General features: G+C 42.4%; 1 protein-coding gene across 1 annotated transcript; it reads left to right on the top strand.

The window, feature by feature from the left end:
* The first annotated feature begins 3706 nt into the window (after positions 1-3706).
* ptena (phosphatase and tensin homolog A) lies at positions 3707-25866 on the top strand. Its single transcript, XM_061837468.1, has 10 exons — positions 3707-4501; positions 16190-16274; positions 16369-16413; positions 16490-16533; positions 17469-17707; positions 19415-19556; positions 21326-21394; positions 21718-21884; positions 23027-23320; positions 24877-25866. The coding sequence occupies exons 1-10, from the start codon at positions 4423-4425 to the stop codon at positions 25060-25062; spliced, it is 1350 nt and encodes a 449-aa protein (XP_061693452.1). The 5' UTR covers positions 3707-4422; the 3' UTR covers positions 25063-25866.
* The last annotated feature ends 75 nt before the right edge of the window (positions 25867-25941 follow it).

The raw sequence follows: 25941 nt of genomic DNA on the forward strand, positions 1-25941 counted from the left end.
GCCATTACGGTATCGTAATAGGTTAAAGAGCTACTCGCAAGTGTTTGGATACATTTGTACGACTGCTGATTAATTCAGCAAGTATTTAAGCCGCGCGCTGGGCTTAGAGCGGGATGAGCGTTCTCCTGACGAGCGCGACCATCTTCTCCTGCAAGAAGCAGATTTTTAATTAGCCTTACACGGGATCAGATCATTTAATCTGTGATGTTCCAGGTAACCCAATTTTCAAATCTGCTGAGCTGCACTGCCTGGGACTTAATAAAATCCACCCCCCCCCCCCACCCACAACTACGGCGTAGCCGACATGTCGTGATGCAAAGGAAACGACGAGGACAGCTGTTGGAGTAAATCTCCCCGAATGTGGCGTGCACTTCCTGGGGGTTTGGATTCTTGAGTGGAACCTAATTCGATCCACATTGTCGCTGTTCAACATGAATAGCGTGTGTTCACGATGACTCCTCAATAAGCCGTATTGACGGTTGTAAAATATGGCGTCCATATTGCGATGCCTTCATCGTGCCAGACGACGGCTTCGTCCACGTGCATTTGGTTATTCCGCCGCATTGATTATGGATTCTCCACGCGTTTCTGATTGATCCTCATCAAAAGCTCGTTTGGCTGGGTTGAGGGTCGGAAATTTGAGCATTACATCCAGACCTCGGTGTAATTATTTGTACACACTGAATCTTGAGGAATGTACAGTAAATTACCTGGTACCTTGAGATACGTCTGACCTTGACTTCTGAGTTTTTTTGAGGTACGAGCTCTCGTTAGGCCCATTTTTCGTTTTCACTCGAGCAAGAATTTGAGATGCGGGTGCCAGATAGTGGCAGTGAACTCATCTCACTTCACAACAAGCAGCCGTTTGGCAGACGGTGAACAATGGACCTTTCCGAATGGCGATTTTCAGCTCCGTCCGCCGTTAGCTACAGTTGCCATGCCCCACAATCTTCCCAAATGGTGACTGAACATAACAGGTTTGAACTGGATTCTCTATCGCGTATTCCAGATAATATTGCGGTATGGTTTTTTTTTGCCAAATGCGTCAGATTTGTCCAAGGGAGTTCAACAGAGAGGTCTCAACTATTTCCCATGAGGATATGTACACGGAATTAAGATTTTGGACGGAGCAGGACGCAATGTCAGCGTTACAGCGAAACGTTAGCGATCGATGCAAAAAAGTTTGACGCCTCACAAACTTCAAATTGAAATCCGACAGGATAAATTTGTGGAATCGTACTGCATGTGTGAAGCAGGGTGACCACTGATAATAATGATATCAAACTCAGAGAAGATACTTCTCCCTCACTTACCTTCGAACATGCAGCATTGTCTTTGTTGATATTGTCCACATTTAGTTGTACGTGCGGTTTTCCGCGAGCCTTAATCCACCGTAGACACTTGGTCAACTGTGTTTTATGCTTTGGAAAATGAATCAAGCGGGCCCCTCGTAACCTAGCCGGATATCTTTCATCAGAATTGCACGTTCCCCAAGCGCATCTGATGACCATTTCCTTCGTAACATTAACTTTTCCAAGCGCACGCTACTGACCACCAGCATTGCTTGTGGGACAACATGGCGGCAGGGGCGTGTCAAGCCAGGGGTTAAGACAATACGGCTATCTGATTGGCTGTTATTGTACGAGCGATTGACAGGTCGGAACGGTCCATTCTTCAAAAAGAGACTTCAAGCTGTTTAGTGCCACTCCCTGTTTAAGTTTAGCGTCAAAACGAAACACAAAACAAAGAATAACACATCATTCAGAAAAAAATAAAATAACTTTGCCTTCATGTCTGCTACCGTAATGTCACAGGTGTCAAACTTAAGGCCCAGGGGCCAGATCTGGCCCGCCAAATTATTTTTATGTGGCCCGCGAAGGCAAATGTTAACTTCCAATGATTCTCGTTTGAATTTGTTCCAAAATTAGAAATTGAGATTGTGCATTTTTTTACGTCGCCAAAAATCAACAATAGTTGGGAAACCTGTGACCCTTGATTTCTGACTCCACAACTAGTTCATAAATGTCATGTCATTATCCAAGCCACTTATCCTCACAAGGGTTGCGGGAAAGCCGGTGTCTATCCCAGCTAGCTTCGGGCAAAAGGCGGACTACACCCTGAACTGGTCGCCGGTCAGTGGCAGGGAAGATATCAACACCATCACTGAGCAGGAATCGATCCCACGCTGCCTACACCAAAGGCCGGCATGTGTACCACTACACCATCAGTGACTCCTACTTCATAAATTTCATGTCCAAATAAATATGATGAGGCAATTTAAGATTTGTATGGTTTGACAATCCTAACGGACCTTCGGAGGGAAATCGTAGCTACAATATTTTTCGACGACTGTTGATGTTTGGCCACGGAAAAACGCTCGCAATACCTCGACCTTATGATTTACGATATGGCAATTTGAAATTTTGTTATAGATTTGAACAAGAATCACCAAAGTTGACATGCATGATTTGCCTTTGCGGACCACGTGAAATCATGCGGGCCTTGAGTTCAGGATTACATCCAGGGGCAATTTAGAGTCTCCAGTTAATGTCGCATGTTTTTGGGATATGGGAGGAAACCGGAGTACCCGGAGAAAAGCCACGTAGGCACGGGGAGAACATGCTAACTCCACACTGGCAGATCAGGGATTGAACCTGGGACCTCAGAACTGTGAGGCCAACGCTTTCCACCTGACCCACCATGCTGCATCTATCTATCTATCTATCTATCTATCTATCTATCTATCTATCTATCTATCTATCTATCTATCTATCTATCTATCTATCTATCTATCTATCTATCTATCTATCTATCTATCTATCTATCTATCTATCTATCTATCTATCTATCTATCTATCTTGTTCATGTGGCATTTAATATTTTCTTCAGGAACTTTTCTTTTCTTGAATTCATGCACATTTTTACCTGCATGGTGTCAAATAGCTCAGTAAATTGCCAGCGTCGGACATCGGTGGTCATGATTCCCACTTTGAGCAAGAGTGATAAATATGATTTTGTTTTCATGTTACAAGCACGACATAACAGACTTGGACAAACGAGTGAACAAAAAAAAAAAAAAAGAGAGAGAGCCAACAGCAGAAAGATGAAGGATCCACATGCGGCTCTGGAGCCACGGGTTGCCTACCCATGCACGACACCGTGAGTAAAAATAGAAAATAAAATTAAAGAATATTAGTAAAATAACTTTACCTTAAGCATGGATATTATGGTTAATTACAATGTAATTAATCATAAATAATACACCTTATTGCATCTGAAATATTAGTATTTTGATTAATAGTTTATTGTTAAAATAATCAATTTTATATATTTGAGTATGTGAAACGACACAGTTGTGACCGAAGGGGTGAAAAAAGCGCCAAATAAAGATACATTTATGTCATAAACTTCCCTAATTACACTCACACGTGATCACTTTGACAGAGGGAGCCGTAGTGTGCTTACCTCTCGTATCCTTCCGCCGCGATCGAATATTATTTACTGCTACTATTATTTCCACCTTTTGTCGTCAAATGTGATAAATTAATCTAAATTAGCTTCGAATTGTGATTCGCAATGTTTACTTTTGGTTGAGTGACGGCGTAAGGGCCAGTTTGAACCCCACCGAGGGACTATACGGCGAAGGCGGCGGGATACGCGTACAAAAAGCCCAGCCTGCTCTAGCTTCTTTTTTCCTCGGCGGAGGCCATGATGGGAGCCTGAGTTCGGCTGGAGCGACGAAAAAAGAAAGATGATTCCACGGGACGGAGCTGTCAAAGCAATCTCTGCATATTTCTGATCCTTGTATAGTCTGTATACATCTGAGGTGGAGCCTGTCACTTTTTTCCCTTACGTGCGATGTTCTCGGCGCGCGCTCGGTGACAATGTTGAATCGCTAAGGAGGTCTTTTTTGGATCGAAAAAAAAAAAAAACGGAGCTAGCCATTGTTGCTAGCTAGTGTGCTAGCCTAGCGAGCTAGCCTAGCTCCAACACCCCCCCCCCACCCCCACCCCCCAGTCCGAGTGACTGGATACGGGCTTTTTCATTTTTTAATTAAAAAAAAAAAAATCCCTCCTTCCTCCTTCAGGGGTTACCGTCGAGTTCTCTTGTTCTCGCTTCGGACCGAACCCCGAGGCTTACTCCTTGGACAACTGCATGAATTTCGCTGGGGACTATTTGGAAGAGCGACCGCGGGATTGGAAAAGTCGGGCCTTCGCAGAGGAGAAGCCGAGCAGGGCCCGTCTTTATGTTCCAGAGGAAGCCTGTCTAATCCCAACGAGCTCGGCTGGCTAGCCCCGAGGAGGACCTCCTCCCCCTCCCCCTTACCCCGACCTACCGAGGCGAACTACCGTCTCACCACCTGACCACCAAAAAAGCCTGCTTTCATCATTTACCCGTAATAGACTCCTGTCAGCCGCTGCAATGACTGCTATTCTTAAAGAAATTGTCAGCCGGAACAAAAGGAGATACCAGGAGGACGGCTTCGACCTGGACCTAACATGTATCCTTTACTCATCCATAACGCTGCACCTATTATTACGATTATTACTACAGGCGTGCCGTGAGAAATGCGAGGGAAGCTAGCTCGGGCTGTCATCAAGCGTGTTTGAAAGATGGTGGATCTGTCAAAGCGGCGTGCACTCATGTCACCGTCATATCCCAGCAGGAAATTCCCGTCCTACTGGACACCGAATGTGTGCCGGTGCTCCTTCAGTTCAAGCCAGAGCGTTTTTGTAGGCTCACTTGGGTTTTAATTCCTACGCGAGAATCGTAACACATCTGGTTTATACGCGCGTGTGTTCTGTTGTAAAACCGGTGGGAATCGATTGACTTTCTGGTAGTAATATGGATTTATGCCAGGACCTTCCACCGTTGAGACCTGGGTTATCCTCATCGGTGAATCTTGGTTCTCATAGATCTGTTGTTGAAAGATGCAAAGGTTTCTTCAGTCGCTTTGTAGCTAATAGGACAAATTTGCTTTTAATCAGGATCGGTTGGATCGTCCGTCGTCTTGTGGTTATGTTGGAAAATTAGGCATTTAGCATGGATGTTAGTGTCCTGAAATCAGTTGTTTCATTGATTAGACAAAATTGCCAAAGCCTCACACTAGTCATGTTTTCATTCTTATGAATGTGAGTCATATTTGGTCAAAATTGGTGGAATCACTCATTCGGTTGAGGTGGGAAAGAATTGATTTGCATCATGGTCTCTATCCCCCCCCCCCCACCCGCTTTTTTAAGATCTTACACATGAAAGTTTAGGTTTTGTTATATGGTAATTTTTTACACATGCATGTGTTCCCTAGTGGATGTGGCAAAACGAGTGGAAATTGTTTGCTTTCTCACATTGTGGTTTGTTTTCATAGATTTGCGTGTTTCCACAAAGAGGCCATGGTTATCCTCAATAATGAAACTGATCTTATTTGTCATCTAAAGGCCTCAAAAATGCAAAAGCTGCAACCATTTCCTTACTTTTTTTTGTAACAAATGTGACATTTATTTAAGAGGATCTCCGTTCGCTTGTGTCGTAGCAGTTTGCTAATCCTCTGGTGGTCCACATATAAGAAACAATATAAATAATGAATTAGTGCAGCACATAATATAGCAATATCGTAGTTTGATTGATCATTACAGTAGTTGCTCAAAATACATGCTGCAGAGTTGAACAACTAAACATTAACACAAAAGGAACCAGCTATAATTCTGATAAAATAGTAGAGCAAATACTGTTACAATGAAATAAAAATCAATTTTTATTCTCAAATAACAAAAGGAGACTCCAGCAGGATGGCTTCAACTTGTACTACCTTTTGCCTGAAGTTGCACTGTTTTGGTTCCCTGGTAATGCTCCAGTAACTAGCAAATTTTTGTGCAACTGGTTGCTACTGCTTTTAGTTTTAGCATTTTGTAGTCTTGACATTTTTGGCTTATGCGCGCACGTGGACCCATCTAGACAGTAAAATCGTGGAAAGTAGTAATGTTTGTTTTTAGATTGAGGCCGTAGTTCTCAATAACGTTTGGTCCTTAAATCCAGCTTTCAAAGGACTCAGAAATGCCAAAGATGCAATCTTAGCACATTTTATTAATCACTTATGTCATTTGTTATTTACATTTGTTTAAATTGGTGGGACAGCCATAATCATTCAGTTAATTCTGTTGGCATAGGAGAGATTTCCCAAATATTTGTAGTGTGATCATTTTTTGTGTTTGTTAATTCACGGGTCTTAAATGTGATCCAAGTGGTCCTAAAAACTCTAAAATTGCAATACCTTATGTCTGAAGATGTACTGTTTTGGGCCATTCTTTAGGACACTTTTGTGCAGTGGCTGGTGTGTGCATGGTGTCAAATGTGACGACTTTCTAATTTTAATCGATGTTGAATCAGAATTAGCAGAACTTCTGCAGAAGTTCTGGTTAGTTGTCCATGCATTTTTATCCCTGGCCAATATTCTTTGTAACAACTGTGACAAATTTGTCATCAACTCTAGGTCAGAATGGGAAGAACTATCCTTTATCATTGGGCTGTATTGGAAAAGGAAATATCTGCCTGCTAGTTGAAACATGGTCATGATCCTGGAATCTATTTAAATATCCTGAATAGCCTGAAGAGCCCCCTTTTTGGACATCTGGTAATTTCTACATTCACACATTGCAACATTTATGTTCCTCTCATTGTTAATGCTGCTATTGGGTTGAGACCAGTCCAGGGTGTAGCCCCATGTCTGCTGCGATGGGCAGCAACTCACTCACAGCCCGAATAAGGACAAGCGCTATCGAAAACGTATGGATGGTTGTGACTTGGCACAATAGTTAAACCCCCCCACTCAATTGCTTTATTTTTAATCTTATTCATGTTAACTTGGCAGAGTTCATTGTCAACTAGTTGTGGTGTTTGTTTGTGCTACTGGTGTATTATTCCCACAAAGTCTTCAATTAGATATTGTTTTGTCTCTGAATATTACTTTATTTTAATCACAAGGTTATGGTCCCTGTTTTGTGTGTTAATGGTGTTTTTTTCCACTATAATTAGGTTTTGTCCTTTTGGAAAACAGTACAAATACGAATGAACGTGCTGTAAAATTTGAATGGGAGGTTTTGCATATTGGTATTCATTAGGAAGCGGCTTACCAATTGTTTAATTGGTGGAATCAATTGTTGATAAATGGTGTCTTGTGGAAATCGGAATGGAGTACTTGACTGAATCTAGCAATTTCGCAATTGCACATCAAAGAAGGCAAATGTGACACGAGTTGCGTCCATGCGGTGACTCAGTATTGTGAACATGACTAAAGCAGGAGTTCAGAACTTTCTGAGGTATTCTCCCATCCCATTTAAAGAAATTTCCCATTTTTCCATGATATTATAGAAAAGTAGTTGACTGTCTATCCCGTATTCGGACAAACTTAACATGCTTTTGATTGGCCATTTTTAAGGGTGTAAACAGTTCATAAAATAACTGTTCTGACATAAGTTGGGCGTGATTGCAGTGACGTCGGAGGAAACCGTGGAAAAGACAGAATCCAAAGTGTGGGATAATTGCACACTTAAAAAAAGATAGCGATAAAGATGTCTACTGCAAAAGAGAACTAACATGCCACAATGGCATGTCTATAATTGCCAATACAGGGTCTCGGTGTTAGCTGTTTTACAAAACTCATATCCAGTGAAAATGGTATATTGTGTACAGTGTAAATAAAATACGAATACACTTTACACATCCTTTTTAATCTATGTTCAATTGAATACACTAAAAAGACATGGTATTTTATGTAAAAATTAACTTTTGTGTCGCAAAATATTTTTGATTTAAGGTCAATATGTTTAGAAAAGAAGCTGGAACAAGGCCACGTTTTCCACTTTGTTACATCACCTTTGCTTTAAACAAGACTCAATAAGCGTGTGCTAACTGAGGACACTTAAATTTTGAAGCTTTGTAGGAGGATAGTGCGTCCATTCTTGTGATGCACAGCTTAAAGGCAGCCGAACTGACGGCCAAATTTATTTTTTAAATTCAACACGTCACAGAAAATAGTCTTGTTGACAAGCAGAACAATTAATGAATGGATTAAAAAAATAATCTCAAGTATATGAAATTGAGCTTCAAAATGTCAAGATTTGAGACCTCCTTTCAGCATCTAGACATTGTGGTCCATCGATGAGGTCTCTGAAAATCCCACATCCCTGGACCTTTCAGCTGTCAATTAAATACACGTACTTCCTTCTATAACGGATCCTTTCCAGCAACAAAGATTGCAAATGGATTCACAGGCTGCACAGTGACACTCTCTGAGTTGGCATTACGACCAGAAGCCACACCAGCAGGACAGTTTTCCGTCCTTTGAAATTCAGCAGGTCTACACGCCTCTGTAGCCGCTGAAGGGCGCCGCATAAGTGGCCAGAGCTGCGCAACTCGCACCAGTCCCTATGGAATACCCACCAACCCACCCCTCCGCCCGCCGCGATGTCCGGCAGTCAACACATTGACATACACGTTACGCTGTAGTACTGGACTCGCAACAGCTTCTCTAACCGCTGTTGGTCTGCCAATGGTTTGGTTCTCCTGCGTCCCCCCGCAACACAATGCATGGTCCCAGACGGCAGGACATACAGCCCAAATAACACAAAACTCATTACACTTCAGGGGAGATGTATTTTTTTTTTCTTTTTCAGTGTTGCGGATAGTTTCATTGCCAATTCCACGCTATATTAGTAGAACTGGGTCAAGTTATTCATGAGAAAGGAATTGCAATTCTGCTGAATGGCCACTGCACGGAACAAGGGCGCTCAGTGTTTTTTTATTGAGTATACGCCCAAGTCCTGTGACATCATGGGGCTAGTTCTTAGCTCCGCCTGCAAAATCAGGAAAATTTAGGTGATCATTTTGAACTATATCAACAATTCAGTACAGTTTTGTATCAGTCTTTGCATGTTTTCTGCAATTCAAACAAAAAGAAAACTAATTTGGTTGCAATTTAAGTTGCTCAACAGTCTGGGGTTTTCGTTGTAGTATTTTCTGCTTGAAAACGTGCCAGATGTTTTCGGTGCGTGACAAATCTAGTACTCAAACGCTTTCACAGTTGCTCCAAAACCTGTATGCATCTTTCAGCAGTAATGGTGTCTTTGCAGACTTGCATGTTACCCATGCTATGCCCACTAACACACCCTCTACCCTACCATCACAGATGCTGGCTTTTGAACTTTGCGCTGATAACATTCCAAATGGTCCTTTTCCTCTTTTGAGCAGAGGACATGATGTCCAATGTTCAATCACTTAAAATGTGAACTCATCAGACTAGGACGCAGTTTTTCCTCTTTGTGTCAGTTCATCTGAGATGAACTTGGTCCCAAAGAAGCCGTTGGTGTGTTGAGGGTGTTCTTGCTGCATGGTTTTCACTTTGCATGGTAGAATTTTAAATTGTATTTGTAGTTGTAGCGAAGCACTGTTACTGATAATGTTTTTTCTGAAGTGTTCCTGTGCCCATGTGGCATTATTCGTTTCACAATGATGGCGGTTTTTAATGCAGTGCCCCCTGCGGGATCGAAGGTCATGGGCATTCAGTGTTTGTTTTTGGCCTTCCCGCATATGTGCTGATATTTCTCCAGATTCTCTGAATCTTTTGATGACAGTATTTACCGGAGATGATAAAATCCCTAAATTCCTTGTAATTGTACATTGAGAAATATTCTTAAACTGCTGGACTATTTGCTCTCGCAGTTGTTCACAAAGTGGTGAACCTCACACCATCCTGACTTATGAACAACAGCCTTTCGGGGGGTTGCTTGTTTTATACTCAATAATTTCCAATTACACTGCTTACCTGGAGAATGTGCCTGTGCCAGGTATTTTTTTTAGCATTCCTCTTCTTTCCCTATTTCTTTAATTGTCCTTGTCCCATCTTTTTTTATTTGTTGCAGCCATCTAATCCAAAACAAGAAAATATTTGGAAACGACCATAACCTTGATCAGTCTGAACATTAAATAGCTTGCAAATAAGTGTTTTCTGATTTTATTTACACTGTACACAACTTCCCAATTTATTGGATTTGAGATTTGTTGTACACCCTACCTTGTAACACAAGTGGTCCAGGATTGACATTGATGCTTGTGCACTTTCAGTTAATTTGTTGAACAGATGGGAAGAAAACAAATCAGTAATTCATAGACGGTCCGCCAATGGCCACAACTCATGCAGGGTTTGCGTAATGTAGAATGGTAGTTAATTGCAGGCCACCTCGACACTCTTAATTTGCTGACTTTCACGTAAATCATGAGGCCAGTCCCCGCCTTTTAAAGCCATACACACGCAAAGTCACAGATACTACAATAGAACCTTAGTATGCTAACCCCAGGTGGAAAAACATATCTGCACGCCACGTTACTATTTAATGATTCCAAATCAATTTTTAACCCATCAAACAATAGGGTAATGGGTTGAATTGTCAATTCTAAAAATACACAATAGCTGGAGCCGTAGTGTCAACTGTTATTTGTATTCTAAAGCCTCAGTCGTGTGCTCGCACGGTTGTAAGAACAACTTGTCGATCTGATGATCCGCTGTGGTTTTTGTTGCGGAACTGTGTACCTTGTAGAGTTCAGTGAGATGTTATCTGATGCAATGTGTCATGCCTCTCCATTGTAAAGCGATTGTCGCATATGTATTTAGTTTGTGGTGAAGGAGGCATGTCCCTCAAAGGGGCGGGGGTGGAGGTGTATGTGTGGGGGGGCTTCTCCGTTTCTGGTATTTACAATGCAGGCCCTTGTTATCGCTACTTGACGCGGCGTCTGAAACAATATGAAGTTATGTAATACACAGTTAAAGTGGAGTTAAGCAGTGATATTTTATTGGCCCAACTCCTCGCTCTTTTTTTCTTGACTACTCCCACTCTAATTCTCCCTCCTTGCTTGCCCCCCTTTCCTCTCTGCTCTCCTCCTTTCCTGTCCTCCCCCCTCACACACACACACACACACACACACACACCCATCCACCAATACACCTCACCCCCTCCTCAGTTGCCGGTTCCTACTCTCCCTCACTCTCAGTTGTAGATTTGGCATATGCATAGAAGCCAGCCAGGCGAAGGCTGGCTTTATACAAAAAAGGGGTTCTGAAATGGCAATTTTTTTTTTTTTTCAGCTTTCCCTCCTACTCGGAGCTTCCGTCAGGGTTCTCTCGCATTTCCTCCCAGCTGCAGAACCCCCGCCCCCTCCAACTCACCTCCCTCTCTCCCTCTATGCCCTGGGCTGAGGCTCTTCTCGGAGCTGTTGAGCTTTATTTAAAAAAAAAAAAAACACTTGAAATAGCCTGACTGCGATCATTTTGTCAGTAGGTCCAAGGGTTGTAGAGGGCTATGAAACGCTTTGTTTGACTTCTAATAAATCCTTTGATGCATGGCGGGGATTATTGTGCAGTATGTACACTGGCCATCCACTCTTGGAATTGTGTAACTGCTTGAAACAAGAGCAAAGCAATTAATGGGGTTCATCTTTTGGGGGGGTGACCATTTTTATCGAAATATACATTGGAATCTGAACACAGGAACACAATGTTAGAACATTTTCACGATTGGAAATACAGTTGAATTTACCACTTCCACACAAGTTGTCACAATCTTATAATTGTTTTTGAAACCTACAGGTAGTGTTTGTGAAAACACTTAACCAAATTCTCCCCCTGTCCTGTACTATTTTTTATTTTTATGTTGCTATTTTTGGATTTTTGGATGTGCCCCTCTTGGGTGTTAAAGGTTTACTCGCAGGTTTAAAAAAAAATGGCGGTTTTGTCAGCGGTAGTTGAAGTGGTGGAAACATTTTGTGGGTTTTTTTAGATTTCTGGTTCGATGTGTGAGTTTTCCCGGCACTCCTGAGTCTGCAAGTGTTTTTTACATTTGATGTAAAGTAATAAAACACACAGACAATGAGTGGACTCCTAGCTAACTGTTGGCTAGCAGCTAACAACACTGCCTGCACTTCTGTCTTGTGGATGGCCAATATTTTAAAGGCTTCTTTATATTCACGTTTGTGGCAACCGCGCTGATGTCACCGTGGCTCTCCTGTGCCTAGTTTGCCTTTATACTCGAGCGGAACCCACGCGCTCTGTTTTGAAAATATACTGCAGTTCTTCTCCAAGTCAGAGTCACCGCTATCGCTGGTATTGGCAAGGACGCCATACGGTGGTGTTTCCTCAGCACTTTCTAGTCGTTTCCAGTAGCCGTTTTAAATTTCCGTAACAAAGCAACAACAATGCCGAGCTTGGAAGCATGTCTACTTAAACAAACGGACCTAAATGACCAGATGAAACGTTTAATTATGCCACAAAATTAACCGAGAATGCAGGGTGTTATGTGGAGCAGGGAGGAACGGTGAGTACGCCATCACAGCATGTGACAAAACGGGCCAATCTGAGATGAGCTCCGTGGTTCTCTATGCAGCAATTTTTTTTCGACGTGTGCACAGCAAGCTACGCGGAGGTTCTGCACGGGGAAGTACGTAGGCCACGTGATTCAATGCGGGCATTCTCGGCCTTGCGACGGCGGGTGTATAAAGTACCCTTAACCCTAGAGAACCCATGTGGTCACGATTTTATAAGAGGATTTGGATGTCTTGAGTTCTCTAGGGTTAATGCCAACTCGTCGCTTCTGACTCCATCTGCACAACCTTCACTTCCTGTATTTTGATGTGTAGAACAGCGCTCAAGATACTATACTATACTAATTCGTGCAAGAGCGTGAGAATACATTTTTATGCTCGGTTAACATCGTACTTTATAGTTTATATATTTCAGGGTAATATCTTTTTCCATACTATTTACTGTAGAACATTGTTGAAAACCAAAGATGCCCTGTTCTTTCCTCACTGCGCCTTCTCTGAGAAAAGTGGTTTTTCACATTTGTGTATGGACCAGTTGTTTGTGCACACAATTTGTAAAGATCCAAGTGTGCATTTTCAGCTTCACTTTCTTAGCGCGGCTCTTGACAGTCACAAAAATCTCTCTACAGCCATGCAGGAAGGAGTAAAAGAAGGAGCTCAACATCAAAACGACGTATCCAATTAGAAACACTGAGCTTCCCTATTTTCGACACAGGAAGTGTGAAAAAGGTTGCCCTTTAGTCACTGGTTAAAAGTGTGAAATTCCTCGGCTTTACGGTGGTGAGCAGACTTCACTTTCAGGTAGGCGGTGGCGGTTTCTTACGCCAACTTGATTATTCTCTCTTCACGGCAACCTGACACTGATGTGCTCCTCTTTTAAGAGCGTATGTATGTCACTGTATAATTGGCCCTGATGATTCCCATTGCTTTTATTTTTTTTTTCTTGTGCTGCAGCCCTGTTCAATGACATCATGCCATTTGGAAAAAGGCAGCCGAGATGCTCATAAGTCAGTCGCCGTTTCTTCGTTTTGAGTGTGTCTGTTTTTTCGCTCTCGATGCCATTACATATACCTTGCAGGCATGACATGTGGACCTCCTTTTTGCCTTCAAAAACTGAAATGTTTGTGCATAAGATCATGTCGTACAGTTTATACATATTTGTCGGTGGACGTCCATGATACCAGTGTCCCATTTCACCACATCTTTAATGGTGACTGGAGATTCACTGTTCTGTTCCCAAATTACGACAGGGGGTCCTGGATTTAGGACAATCCCAACATATGTCATTTTGTGGTCACGAATATCATGCAATGAGCTCATTTGTGTCGTGTTTTAAGAATATGTCATCGCACAGCATAAGAAGGCACACTCAAGTTTCTGGTTTACTTATGATTGTTCTTTGTTCTAGATTTATCCTAGGTGTGTTTTTATACAAATCATGTAATCATTACTTCAACTGCATTGGCTAGGTCTGTGCTAGACAATTGCGTGTTCCAGGTTTCATGTCTGGGTTACGTTGCTGCCTTTGGAACTGAACTATGATATTACTGTTGGTTCTGAGGGGTCTAAAGACCCACTGGACCCAATATCAGGTAGAAATGTTCTATGCTAAACCAGACTTTTCCACAAAAATGTTTTTTGTCCCTTTCTTTAATGTCATTCCGGTCAGATTTTAGCCTTGGGTGTTCTTGATTTATGCTGATGACAGAACCACCTGGTTTGACCCTCTGATGCCAAAATACATTCTCTTCAGGCTTTTGCTGCGCATAGATGCTTTTCTCCAAAGCTCGTTCATCAAGACTGGTTATTTCTGTCAGCTCAAAGGAGCTTCTTCGACCTCTGCCACCAATGAGGCATTTTCTCTCAAGCCTCTTACTGGATTCGGTTTTTCAAGAGCCATTCTCTAAAACCCCAGAGATGATCATGCCTCAAAATGCCAATATAGGCGCACTGACAGAAAGACTCGACTGGAACAATCATGCCACATTCAACGCCACTGGTTAGCTCCGTTAAATTGGACTCTGGTTAATTTTCCAGACAGAAATCCAAATCTCAATTGAGCCCATTAGATTAGAGCTCCGAATCATGACCTAGTTAGTGAAATGATTTTTCTGAACCTTTTATACTTCAATGTGTTGCAGTCTTGTTGTTTGTCCTATCGTATAGGACAGCAGTACCTGCACTACTCACAATATGTTGAGTTTTGGAGTGAAATTTCAGAATAAATTTAAAATGCACTAACTTTTTTAGGTGAACTTAATATGACCCTCTTTATGAACCTCTAGCTGTTTTATGTTTCGGAACCTTTTGCGCGACTTTTTCTTTTCAAGGAGCTGAGCTGTAAAATGTACGATATGTTTAATTCATTAATTGAACAAGTTTGTTTAAAGTTGGTGTTGTAAAGTAAAGAGTCTTATATTGTGACATCACGAGACCAAGATGACACAGCACTCTTAATCAAGAGTACCTCGCCATTGAAAGGTTTTGTTCAGGATTTTCTCAGAGGGAAGACGCCTGTGAGCGTAGAGTGTCACTAAGTGTAATCAGCAGGTTACAACAGAGAGAGTGAAAGTGTCACAGCGAGGCATAGCGGCAGGTGGACATCCTTGGAAAATGTACATGGATCAAACTGATGCGCTGCTGTTCCGCTCCATTGGAGAACAGCAAATTGTGCAAAAAGTACTGAAGCAATTAACAGTTGGACACTAAAGTTCACTTATTAAGGTTGCACTGCATTTTACGGTTCATCCTTAATTTTCAACCAAAATCTCGAAACCTCCAACATTTTGCGAGTGGTGTATGTTGTGTATTCCTGTCAATTTACTAAATCGTTCATTCACCAAAACTCATGGTTTGCTTAAATTTGGGTGGCCTGTAAACGCAACCACACTAGGACCATGTACAAGCCAGTCAACCCATGGAGACCAGAGAGAGTATACGATTAGTGTAAAGCATTTCTTCCCCATTCTGACACTCTGAGTGAGTTTAAGCTTCAGGTTGCTCGTCTCAACCATACCTTAACTGTTTCAACTGGCTACAATGTGTTATGTGGTACTGGCCCCTGGGAACCCGCTGTACCTAGTAGAGTGTTCCGAAGGCATGCAAACTGAACTCCAGCGAGCGATACTCTTGCATTGCAGCCCTGCTGATATAACGTTTGTGCTCTAAAAATACACGCAGGTCATAGAGCCGAGACTCTCCTCTCATGCGCCCACATGTGGGCCTGGCCTGGGCTCGGGCAGGAGTGCAGTTTTCTGTGTCCTTTATCCTCACTGTCAAGGCCATCTGTCACAACACGCCAGCACATGCATACACACAGATCAGCGTCCCTCCTGTGTTCGCATCTAACCGCGACTGTAATGACACGGCGATATTGACGTCCGCTCGAAACTTTGTCACGGTCTGCTGCCCGTGCCTGCGTTCATGTACTTTGGTGCTCGAATTCCAAGCGATGGCGACATCTTGTGAAATACTGAAACAACTACCGTATTCTCCACACTATAAGGCGCACCTAAAAGCCTTTAATTTTCTCAAAAGCTGACGGTGCACCTTATATATGGATCAATATTGAGCCTTTTGTGGAGCTCCATCTAATGGATGCATAACGTAACCCCAAACTCTACTGTAGCGTCTATTCTATGCGCCTTATAATGCGATGCGCCTTATACATCAAAATTTTTTAAAATAGGCCATTCATTGAATGTGCGCCTTATAGTGCGGAAAATACGGTAATTCATTGTTTCGGCGCTGTCCAAAAGCGCCATTCCAAAGGCTCCATGCTCACAGATGCTGCATCATTCCTTGACCTCCCGTGACTGAACAGATATCTACCCAAACATTATTGCCATGGGCTTTCCAGCTGAGCGACTCGAAGGCGTGTACAGAAACAATATAGACGATGTAGTACGGTGAGTTGCTGCCCTTCTGCTGAAAAACGTTTGGTCTGGCTTGAGCTTGTTTTTCCCTAACATTGTGTTCCCTTTTTGACTCTCCCTTAAATAGGTTTATGGATTCAAAGCATAAAAACCATTACAAAATCTACAACCTGTAAGTGTTCCTCAGTTTATTTCCACTTTCTGTTTACTCATTCCTGATTTCTGACTGGATGTTGTTCACTTTTCAGCTGCGCAGAAAGACACTACGATGCTGCCAAATTTAACTGCAGAGGTATGCCACTTTATTCCCTTTCCCCCTTTTGCCCACACTTTTTGTAACGCCGGACGACTCTCTAAGGTTGCAGAATTACTGGAATTTTCAAAGAAACAATCTTTCCATGGAAATTAACAGGAATTTGAGAAAAAACCCAAATGAATGTGTGCCACTTCATAGGGAACAAAAAGGTCAAATTTGTGAAGATATTGTATCAGTGATCAAGTAATTGTTTAAAGAAATTGTCGTCCTCTTGCATCCATCCAGTTTCTTAGTCGCTTATCCTCACAAAGGTTGCGGGGAGTGCTGGAGCCTATCCCAGCTGTCAATGGACAGGAGGCAGGGTACACCCTGAACTGGTTGTCAGCCAATTGCAGGGCACATAGAGACAAACAGCCACAATCACACCTAGGGGCAATTTTAGAATGTCCAATTAATGTTGCATGTTTTTGGGACGTGAGAGGAAACCAGAGTGCCCGGAAAAAACCACGTAGGCACGGGGAGAACATGCAAACTCCACACAGGTGGATCCAGGATTGAACCCGGGACCTCAGAACTGTGAGGCCAACGCTTTACCAGCTGATCCACTGTGGCGCCTTGTCGTCCACATTCATTAGGAATTGCGACTTATGCTCCAGTCCTCAAAAACATTTTTTCTGCCAACTTACATCTTTATCTCAGTGTTGCGTAGACATTGCAAATGGCTTTTCTCCCCGCTCCTTTTCAAAGTATACAACCCTTTCTACAGAAAGGAACGGATTACTATCCATTAAATTATCCTCAATAATTCCCATAGAAAGTTTCCAATATGGGATAGTTCTAAAATTCCCATTTTTTCTACATCCCATGAAAATTTACTGGAAACTTTTCAGAAAAATTTTCCACACCTTTACAACTCTGTGACTCAGACGCTTAGTAAAGTCTCAAATAAATGTCTGTCTTGTCTCCCGCAGTTGCACAGTACCCTTTCGAAGACCACAACCCGCCTCAGCTAGAGCTGATCAAGCCGTTCTGCGAAGACCTGGACCAGTGGCTCAGCGAGGACGACAATCACGTGGCGGCCATCCACTGTAAGGCAGGCAAGGGCCGCACCGGGGTGATGATCTGCGCCTATCTCCTCCACCGCGGCAAATTCCTGGAGGCCCAAGAGGCGCTCGACTTTTACGGCGAAGTCAGGACAAGGGACAAGAAGGTGAGGTCCACTTTTATGAACCTGGTCTGACCGCAGTGCATTTTCCCCTTTAGATACGTGATTTTAAAAACAAATATTTTCATACCTTACATACATTTTAAGTTACATTAGCTCTTCCAAAGTCAAGTTTAGTAGTTCCATTAGTGCTGGTTAAACTTCAAAATTTGTATTCATGACCATTTTTTCCATAGGCAATAAAAAGTGGATTTGTTCCAAACTGAAATTGTCACCATCATGAAACACTTAGTAACTGAACAGGAAATGTTGTAATTAACATTTTAACATATAACCATGTATATAATAAAGAGACAGAAGTAGAACTAATCGAGAGAATTGATTACATTCAGGCTCAAACTGAACCGAACACCAAAAACCTAACACTGCAGAAAACATTTTACCTGTCCTCTCATTAATGTATAAGGAGAGTCAATGTATATATATTTGGGGGAAAAATAATGTAGTTCATTTGTTCCAGGCTCAAACTGTCACGGTCTCAAAACCTTTCACTATTGGCAGTGTTTCCGGCAACGTTTCAACATTGATAACTCATCCAAATATACCACTAAATGTGTACCGCTGAATGATAAACAAAAAAAGACATTTTGGTCTGGTCTGAAGCTCACCAGAAAACATTGATTAATCTGTACAAGCAGATTGACATTATAACATCAAGAGACATTAACCACTGTGTAATAAGCAGAAATTAATTTAAAATAATGCTACTTTGAAGACACAGAATGAAGCAAAACTCAAATGGTCACCTTGACGTGTGCCCTAACATTGTTTATGAGGAACTTTATTTTCATGGGACACTATAATGTACTGTTATGTTGTTTGACAAAGTCACAGTTTATCATAAAGTCTCCAAATAATGCATGTTTTTGGGATGTGGGAAGAAACCGGAGTGCCTGGAGAAAACCCACGCAGGCAATGAACAGAACATGCAAACTCCACACAGGCGGGGACAGGATTTGAACCCCGGTCCTCATATCTGTGAGGCCGACGCTCTACAGCTGCACCACCGTGCTCCCCGGGTACATTATATATTTTTAAGAAAACACATGGCTTTGCCTTTAGCTTGATGCTAATGCTAACAAATAATCGTAAACATCATGGGCAACAATTAGCATCTATGTGGTGGCTTCACATAATGATATTTGAACACCAACAGTGCAGCAGCAGAAGGCGCGTAGGGGTGAATCAGAAAGTGACAAAAATTACAAATTTTTAATTCTATTTAAACATACCATTTCTGCATCTTTGTATAAAGTCCAATATTATGGAGTGCTGTTCTTTCATTTAATCCCCATTGTTCTTTTTTGGGTCAGTGGACTGGATTTATGGTATTTTAATTCATTTCAACGGGATGACAATTTAAGGTGTTTCTAGTTAAGAATGTGGTCATGGAGCATAAAAAAAAAATTATATGGGCCTTTTATATCGCAGATTAGTAACTATTGCGGGTGGGTCTGGAATATATACCCCACAATTAACAGGCATTTGCTCCATACGAGTTAAAATAGATGACTGGTGTTTAAACACAAAGGCACATTTTAGTTACTTTTTTTTTCGGCAGTAAATATTTGCACAGGAATGAAAGAGACGAAAGTGGCCGACAGGTGGTGTGTGTGTGTGTGTGTGGTGTGTGTGTGTGTGTGTGTGTGTGTTTGTCCTCTCTGAATCTGTCGTCGCTGTGCTTTTTACCAGGGAGTGACCATCCCGAGCCAGCGCCGCTACGTCTACTACTACAGCTACCTACTGAAGAACCAGCTGGAGTACAAGCCGGTGGCCCTGCTCTTCCACAAAATGGTGTTCGAGACGCTGCCCATGTTCAGCGGGGGCACCTGCAGTGAGTCATATGCGCACATATGCTCATGTTCAACTTTTTGGAGCTTTAAACTAGGTCAAGGCACACGCACGGATACACACACGTCCGCGTACACGTGTGTAGAGATTGCATTGTAAGGCTCACCCACGTTCCATTGTAATGCCGTGAGACACATCGTGTCCGGCGTGGGGCTCGTCATCCTTTTTGAAAACAAATGCAGAACCGTACTCGTGCCCTGCTTGTTATTGATGAGGTTCTCTGCTTTTACTGCTCTTTAATGTCCATCTGACCTTTAAATGATAAAGGTTTTTATTCATTATTAGCGGCGCTGTAGAGCGTTGGCCTCACAGTTTAGAGTACCAGGGTTCAAATTCCAGTCCCGCCTGTGTGGACTATGCATGTTCTCCCCGTGCTTTTCTCCGGGCACTCCGGTTTTCTCCCACATCCCAAAAACATGCATCAATTGGAGACTGTAAATTGCCCCGAGGTGTGATTATGAGTGCAACTGTCTCCATGTGCCCTGCGATTGGCTGGCAACCAGTTCAGGGTGTACCCATCCACCAGCCTGATGACAGCCTGAATATGCTTTAACACTCCCGTGTCACTGGTGAGGATAAGCAGCATTCTGGGAATGGATGGATGGATGGAGTCATTATTAGCGTTTGCTGAAGACACTGCTGCCTCGAGAGGCTCCTACACATAAATATGCTCATACTATTAATCATTTAGAATGCACATTAATTCTGTGATGTAGTTTTAAGACAGTAATATAACCTCAAGGACCCTAACTTGCTGGTGTACATCCAGGTACCTGTAAACGCAGGTAACACAGCGCCAGAGTATTGAGCCCCATACTTCCTTTGCTGTGAATACAGTCACTGTATTTTCTTGAAATTGGTAGACTAAAGTTGATTTTTTTTTTTCCCCCTTTTTTTTGGATCAATAGTTTTTTGCCGTTTCTTTCATGTGCATCCAATTTACGATCAAGCTCAAAATTGAGCCAGTGGAGGGACAATTTTATTAGTGCTTATTTGTTGAATGGGTGTTTTCTGGCTTGGAATAACAAGAAAATGACTGCAGTTGCAAGATGTTATATTAATGTAACACCATTTTCACACACTAGCATTTACGCCTAAAAGCAAGCAATTTGGGGCTTAACTGTACATGCATGTCTGCTGAATTTATGGTGGTATCGTTTTTAGTTTTTTTTGTATTCGTACATGTGGAGCTCACAAAATCTGTCCTGTATGCGAATGCTGCGATCCAAAAACTCATCTGTAAAAGATTTATGTGGCTTCTTAACTGTATGGATTCTTCCTCTTCACACCTAATCCTGCTTTTTTTTCCACGCTTTAAAAACAAACGGACCTATTCTGAGTTACACACACACACACACACACGCGAAGTTGGAAGTTGAAAGGAATAAAGGGTGATTTAGAACATTTTGACCCTTTTTTTTTTTTTTTTTTTTTTTGCTATCCAGAGGCATACAAAAGGTGATAACATGAGGAGCTTTTATGGGTCTTTAAAGTTTTTCCAACAGTTCCTTTTGATGTTTTATTTCTGTGCTCTCACGGGCCGTATCCAGCCCATGGGCTGCAGGTTCCCCACCTCTGTTTAGGTCAAGAGCGATTGCCCTCACCCGTGTAAATATATCTGTAAATATTTGTGTCCGACTCTCTTGTTTGTGCCTCCTCTGCTTCCTCTGGAGACAAAACACACATACACTCACTTACACACAGTCGGGCACCATTTGTGACCACCATCTCCTTCTTTTCCCTTCTCTTAAGGAGACAGTACCATTAAAAACAGGAGCGAGCCGACCCCTCAGGGCTTCAAGAAAGGGAATTGGCATTGGGGTAAATGAGCATTTCCTCTTTTTTTTCTATTCATTTTCTTTCACCAGGCCCCAGAGATCCAGCATCTGTAGCCAGTACCAGCCTTTAGGTAGCAGTCATATTGCCTGGCAGGATAAGACCAAGCTATCAGAATAGGGTCCTGCATCTCTGGTTTTGGGTCTCTTCATGTGTAGCATGTTGCTTTCTCTCTTTTTAGTGTTGGTGTATTTGCATGCATTTACTCACGTAATAACACATTAGTATCCTCACTCATCCTCTGCTATAAAAGCTCCCGTCCTCACGCTCACTCCTGTGCGCGGTGTCCTCGCCACCGCCTCCTCTAGATCCCCAGTTTGTTGTGTACCAGCTCAAAGTGAAGATCCACACGTCCAACCCTACCCACACCCGGCGCGAGGACAAGCACATGTTCTTCGAGTTCCCGCAGCCGCTGCCCGTGTGCGGCGACATCAAAGTGGAGTTCTTCCACAAGCAGAACAAGATGATGAAAAAGGTCAGGAAAAAAAAAAATCTGTTTTAACACTGTTTATTTCCATTATTTCAAAGATCCCCATCCCCCCCCCCAAAAAAAAAAAAAAAAGGAGATTTCCAAGGTGTCTAGATAACATCTAGCGTCCCCTCCAAACGTATTGGAGTGGAAAGACACTTGGGTTTTGGATCAAAAGGTGAATATGAGACAAGTTCAGAATTCAAGCTTTTACATCATGGCATTTACATCATGAGGCGTTAACTTAAAACAGAGCAGCCACCCACTTTTCAAGTGAGAAAAAGTATTGGAACAGACATCAGATTAACTACCGCCACGGTGACTGAGCTGGTAAAGCGTTGCCCTCACAGTTCTGAGGACCCGGGTTCAATCCCGGCCCCGCCTGTGTGGAGTTTGCATTTTCTCCCCGTGTCTGCGTGGGTTTTCTGGGCACTCTGGTTTCCTCCCACATCCCAAAAACATGCAACATTAATTGGACGCTTTAAATTAAATGTGATTACGAGTGTGGTGGCTGTTCGTCTCCATGTTCCCTGCCGTTGGATGGCAACCAGTTCAGGGTGTACCCCGCCTCCTGCCCATTGGCAGCTGGGATAGGCTCCAGCACTCCCCACGACTCTCGTGAGGATAAGCGGTAAAGAAAATTGATGGATGGAAGTGAATAACATTGAAACGTTCGTGGCATAACCCTTACTCGCAATAGCTGCATCAAGGGGGCGACCCATCGTCTTTACCAGACTGTTGCATTCTCATTTTCACGAACAGACCGCCTCCTCAAGACAGGGTTGGAAAAAGGTCAATCCCTATAAATTTGAAATGTTGGCGTTTTGTGTGCTACTCTATTTTAAATTGTGGGGGAATAAAATGCAAATTAGAGCAGCATGGTGTACATTACTGTTTTTAAGATGTTTTTAAACAAAACAAAAAACTTTTTTTGTAAATTAATATAACAAGTACTGCAATTAATATACATTGTACAGAAATACACGTGTCAAATCAGAAAGTAGCCATTTTCCTAAAAAATCTCATGTTTTTGGTATAGTGCTTGTATTTAATTTCGTTAGATTTCTGTCAGTCATGTTTGTTTTTTTGTTTTTTGTTTTTTTTACTTGAATGATAAACTTCCTCTTTTTTTTTTTCTTTTCCCCCAGGACAAAATGTTTCACTTCTGGGTGAACACCTTCTTCATCCCCGGGCCAGAGGAGGGCTTGGAGAAGCTGGAGAACGGCGCGGTGAACAACGCCGAGAGCCAGCAGGGCAGCGGCCAGGTCCAACAACAGCAGCAGCAGCAGCAGCTGCAGCCGCCGAGCAGCGCAGAGTGCAGGGACGGAGGCGTCAGCAGGGATGGCGGCGACAGGGACTACCTCATCCTGACGCTGACCAAAAATGATCTGGACAAGGCGAATAAGGACAAAGCCAACCGCTACTTCTCGCCAAACTTCAAGGTAACATTTCCCATGAAAGACTTTCATTGTGTATCTTATTTCCTCCGACATCCGCACCTGGTTTAATTTATAAATCTGGTAGCGTGTAAACACATTTCTTTACCGATGTAGTAAAAGGACTTATATTTGGTTACTTGGCGATGTTGAGTACAGACATTAAGTTTCACTCAAACATTACAATGGACCTTTCCGATGGCGCTCTTAAGCTCCTCCCCCTTAGCCATGTCCCACAAGCTTCCAAAATGGCGATTGAACACAACATGCTTGAAGTCAATTCTCTATCGCGTATTCCAGATAATATTTGGGTATGTTTTGTGCAAAATGCGTCAAGACCTGTCCAAGAGGATTCTACAAGGAGTTCTCAACTATTTCACGCAAGGATGTGTACACAGAATTAAGATTTTGGACGGAGCAGGACGCAACGTTAGAGTTACAGCGAAAACGTTGGCGATCGATGCAAAAAAAAGTTTGATGCCTCACAAACTTCATATTGAAATCCAACAGGATAAAATAGTGGAATCGTACTGCGCATGTAAAGCTGGGAGAATACATTTTACTTGGAAAGATTGCGAGTAATATCGTTGTAGTCTTTAGAAGTGAGTGAGTGGGTGTATTCATTTGACTTGGCTCGTAATAGAACCCAGTGCTCTGTCTTAAAGGTCTGATGTGATACAAATAGGCAAATAGACATTTGTCTTGCATGACATGGCGCATTTACGTATCGCTAACCCGACTCTTCGGCATAAAACATGACATCCTTCATTCGGCAGGTCAGTGATAGACTAACAAAGTGAAAGTTGTTCACTTCCCTTCGAACATACAGCTTTGTATTTGTTGATATTGTCCACATTTAGTCACACGTGCTGTCTTCCGCAAGCCTTCATCCATCGCAGACACTTCATCAACTGTGTTTTAGGCTTTGGAAAACGAATCAACCGGACCGCTTGTAAGCTAGCAGGATATCTTTCATCAGAATTGCACATCCCCCAAGCGCATCTGAGGACCACTTTCTTTGTAACATTAACTTTTCCAAGCGCACGCTACTGACAACCAGCATTGCTTGCTGGACAATACGGCGAGAGGGGCGTGTCAAGTCAGGGGTTAAGACAATGCGGCTATCTGATTTGGCGATTATTGTACGAGTGATTGCCAGGTCGGAGAGGTCCACCGCTCTACTGCTCTGTAACTCATCGTTGAAATTCACTGTAAAACAAAAGAGAATGAAACCTTGTATATGTAAACACCAAAATGCTGATCCGAAACATGTAATGAGGAAACTCCACTATTTCAATGCTAGCGTACAAGGCGACATACCACAGGCAGGCTAACGAATAAGAATAGTTGTTGCAATAGTTGTAAACCTCCAAATAAAACCTGCATTAATACTCATGGAGCAGCAACACATAGAGGGCATACAACAAGCAACAACTTCCAAGTTACTTTTTTATATTCTATCCTTATTTATTCCAGGTGTTGTTTGTATTTATGATTTTTTTTTTAATCTTTTCACAAGACCTGCCAGTTACTGATGTCAGGTTTCTCATCTTCCTCCACAGGTGAAGTTGTATTTCACAAAAACCGTGGAGGAGCCTTCAAATTCCGAGGCGAGCACTTCAACATCCGTCACGCCGGACGTCAGCGACAATGAGCCAGACCATTATCGATACTCTGACACCACTGACTCTGATCCGGAAAATGAACCTTTTGACGAAGAGCAGCACACACAAATCACAAAAGTGTGAACTCTTTTAAATAAGAAAAAAAAAATTAACAGCAAGAAAAGAAATTATACAGCAGAGAGAAAAAAAAGGAGAAAACTTGAATATAAACTTAAAAGAAGAACCTTTTTGTCCTTTACCTCCCCCCCACCCCAGATGGCAATAGAATATCATCGTCAAATGCCAATTTTATGGTGAAAAGATGAATATCCTGACCAATATATTGTTTTGTTTTGTTTTTTTAATTATTTTGTTTTATTTCTTTTCCCTTTTGGCACGGCCATCAACCACGTGCAAGGTATTGACACTGTTGCCCGACGGGAAAAAGGTGCTGTAGCTATACAAAAAAAAAAAAAAAATCAAAAACAAATGTGTTTATATCTATATACATATGTATATGTATATACATATATATACATTCATATATAAAGGATTTGTGTGTGTCTGTGTGTGCGCGCGTGTATGTATGTATGTGTGTGTGTGTGCGTGTGTGTGTGTGTCAAAGACAATGGAAAGAAAGAGAGTACCACAATCAGGAGAGACGGGAGTTGAAGTCAAGGACGATCTACTCGGGACAATGCTGCTCCTTCTCCTGTCCAAACCAAGGCCAGTGCTGCAGTCACTTTGTTTCACTCCCTCCTCCTTTTCCTCTTCATCTTTTACTCTCCTCTTCCTCCTCCTTTACTGTGAATGCTTCTTGTGCTCTTTGCAGGCTGTCTCACGTGACTTTTTTTTTTGTTTGTTTTTTGGGTTGTTTTTTTTTTTTCGGCCTTTGTGCAGTGCAAACTGCATGCGGGGCCGTGGGTTTGGGGGGTGGGGGGTGGGGTGGGTTCCAGGGGTGGGGCGGGCTAGGGAGGAGTTTATGAAGAGGCTGTGATGATGTCTAAAAGCATTGCCATTCCT

Source organism: Syngnathoides biaculeatus, chromosome 12 (assembly GCF_019802595.1).
Source record: "Syngnathoides biaculeatus isolate LvHL_M chromosome 12, ASM1980259v1, whole genome shotgun sequence".
NCBI classification, from domain to species: Eukaryota; Metazoa; Chordata; class Actinopteri; order Syngnathiformes; family Syngnathidae; genus Syngnathoides; species Syngnathoides biaculeatus.

Excerpts from the sequence above, each read along its gene's own strand:
- ptena (XM_061837468.1), top strand. The coding sequence starts at position 4,423 with ATGACTGCTATTCTTAAAGAAATTGTCAGCCGGAACAAAAGGAGATAC. Across the intron at positions 16,414-16,489 it reads CATTACAAAATCTACAACCT|CTGCGCAGAAAGACACTACG; the intron begins GTAAGTGTTCCT and ends TTCACTTTTCAG. Across the intron at positions 23,321-24,876 it reads ACTTCTCGCCAAACTTCAAG|GTGAAGTTGTATTTCACAAA; the intron begins GTAACATTTCCC and ends CTTCCTCCACAG.